The sequence below is a fragment of the Cariama cristata genome, unplaced genomic scaffold, assembly GCF_000690535.1.
Source record: "Cariama cristata isolate BGI_N322 unplaced genomic scaffold, ASM69053v1 scaffold34447, whole genome shotgun sequence".
Taxonomy (NCBI): domain Eukaryota; kingdom Metazoa; phylum Chordata; class Aves; order Cariamiformes; family Cariamidae; genus Cariama; species Cariama cristata.
This window is the reverse complement of record NW_009625537.1, coordinates 1,501-2,991: the sequence shown is the minus strand read 5'-3', so window position 1 is coordinate 2,991 and position 1,491 is coordinate 1,501. Positions and strand designations below refer to the sequence as shown.

The window sequence follows — 1,491 nt, the reverse complement described above, 5'->3', positions numbered from 1 at the left end:
TGAACTGGAACCAGTATAAATCCCGTCATACAGGGCCTGGGCAGGACCAGTGCAGCGCCCCCGCCCTGGGCCAGACTGGTTGAGGGCTTACCGGGCCGCTAACTGGTCCCAGTCCCGCCAGACCACTGGTCCCAGTTCCCCTCCCCGCAGACTCGGCGGAGGTGATCCAGTCGCGCCTGAACGAGCAGGAAGGCCGCGAGGAATATTACGTCCACTACGTGGGCTGTGAGTACTGGGAGATACTGGGGAGAAGGGGTTGGGGGAAAGGGCAGTGGGATCCTGTCCTTCCCCTCCCACTGAGCTCCCAGTATTCCCAGTTAACCGCCGACTGGATGAATGGGTGGATAAGAACCGACTGGCGCTGACCAAGACGCTGAAGGAAGCCGTACAGAAAAGTTCGGAACAATTTTTGGGCGAATTGGCGGAACAACCGGAACGCAAGATCACCCGCAACCAGAAACGCAAGCACGATGAGATTAACCACGTCCAGAAGGTGGGGGGGGGTACTGGGAGGGACTGGGAGGAACAGGGAGGGTGTTTGGGGGCACTGGAAGGGTGTTAAGGGGCCCTGGGAGGGTGTTAGGGGGTGCTCAGAGGTGAGTGGAAGGTGCTGGGAGGGTGTAAAGGGGTACTGGGAGGAACTGGTAAGGTGTAAAGAAGGACTGGGAGGAACTGGGAGGGTGTTATGGGTCACTGGGAGAGTGTTGAGGATTATTCAGTGGTGAATGGAGAGCACTGGGAGGGTGTTAGGGGGCACTGGAAGGAACTGGGGGGCACTGGAGGTGTTGACAGGAACTGGGAAGTTGTTGGAGGACACTGGGAGACAACTGGGGGGCATTGGGAAGAACTGGAAAGCAACTGGAGAGCACTGGGAGGGTGTTAGGGGGCTCTGGGGGGTTCACTGGAGTGCCTGAAGTATTGTACTGGGAGCTGCTGGGACTTACTGGGAGCCCTGTTGCAGACCTACGCCGAGATGGACCCCACCACGGCGGCGCTGGAGAAGGAGCACGAGGCGGTGCGTCCCCCAAGGTCAAGGGGGGGGTCCCCAAACCCGGGGTGCCCCCCCCCTTGTGCGTCATCCATCCCCCCCCCCCCCAGATCACGAAGGTCAAGTACGTGGACAAGATCCACATCGGCCATTTTGAGATCGACGCCTGGTACTTCTCCCCCTTCCCAGAGGATTACGGGAAACAGCCCAAGCTCTGGATCTGCGAGTACTGCCTCAAGTACATGAAGTTCGAACGCACCTATCGCCTCCACCTGGTAGGGAACGTGTGACACGTGTGTGACATGCGTGTGACACACGTGTGGGGATGCATGGGGACATGTAGGTGCAGAGCCCAGGGCAGCCCAAGCTCTGGATCTACGAGTACTCCCTCAAGTACGTGAAGTGTGAGCGCACCTATCGTCTCCACCTGGTAGCGGACACGTGTGACCCGTGTGTGACATGCCTGTGTCAGGTGTAACATGGCTGGGGCACGGGGGGGCGTG

The 1,491-nt window shown here is 59.6% G+C and overlaps 1 protein-coding gene across 1 annotated transcript in view; it reads left to right on the top strand.

Moving 5' to 3' along the window:
* Nucleotides 1-150: 150 nt before the first annotated feature.
* The window catches only part of KAT8 (K(lysine) acetyltransferase 8), a gene marked incomplete at both ends in the record, with an annotated part of 2,837 nt that continues 1,496 nt past the window's right edge, over nt 151-1,491 (top strand). Inside the window, 4 exons of the mRNA XM_009703644.1 lie at nt 151-225; nt 318-493; nt 962-1,015; nt 1,099-1,263. Coding sequence (XP_009701946.1) covers nt 151-225; nt 318-493; nt 962-1,015; nt 1,099-1,263 — 470 coding nt within the window. The remainder of the gene's footprint in view (nt 226-317; nt 494-961; nt 1,016-1,098; nt 1,264-1,491) is intronic.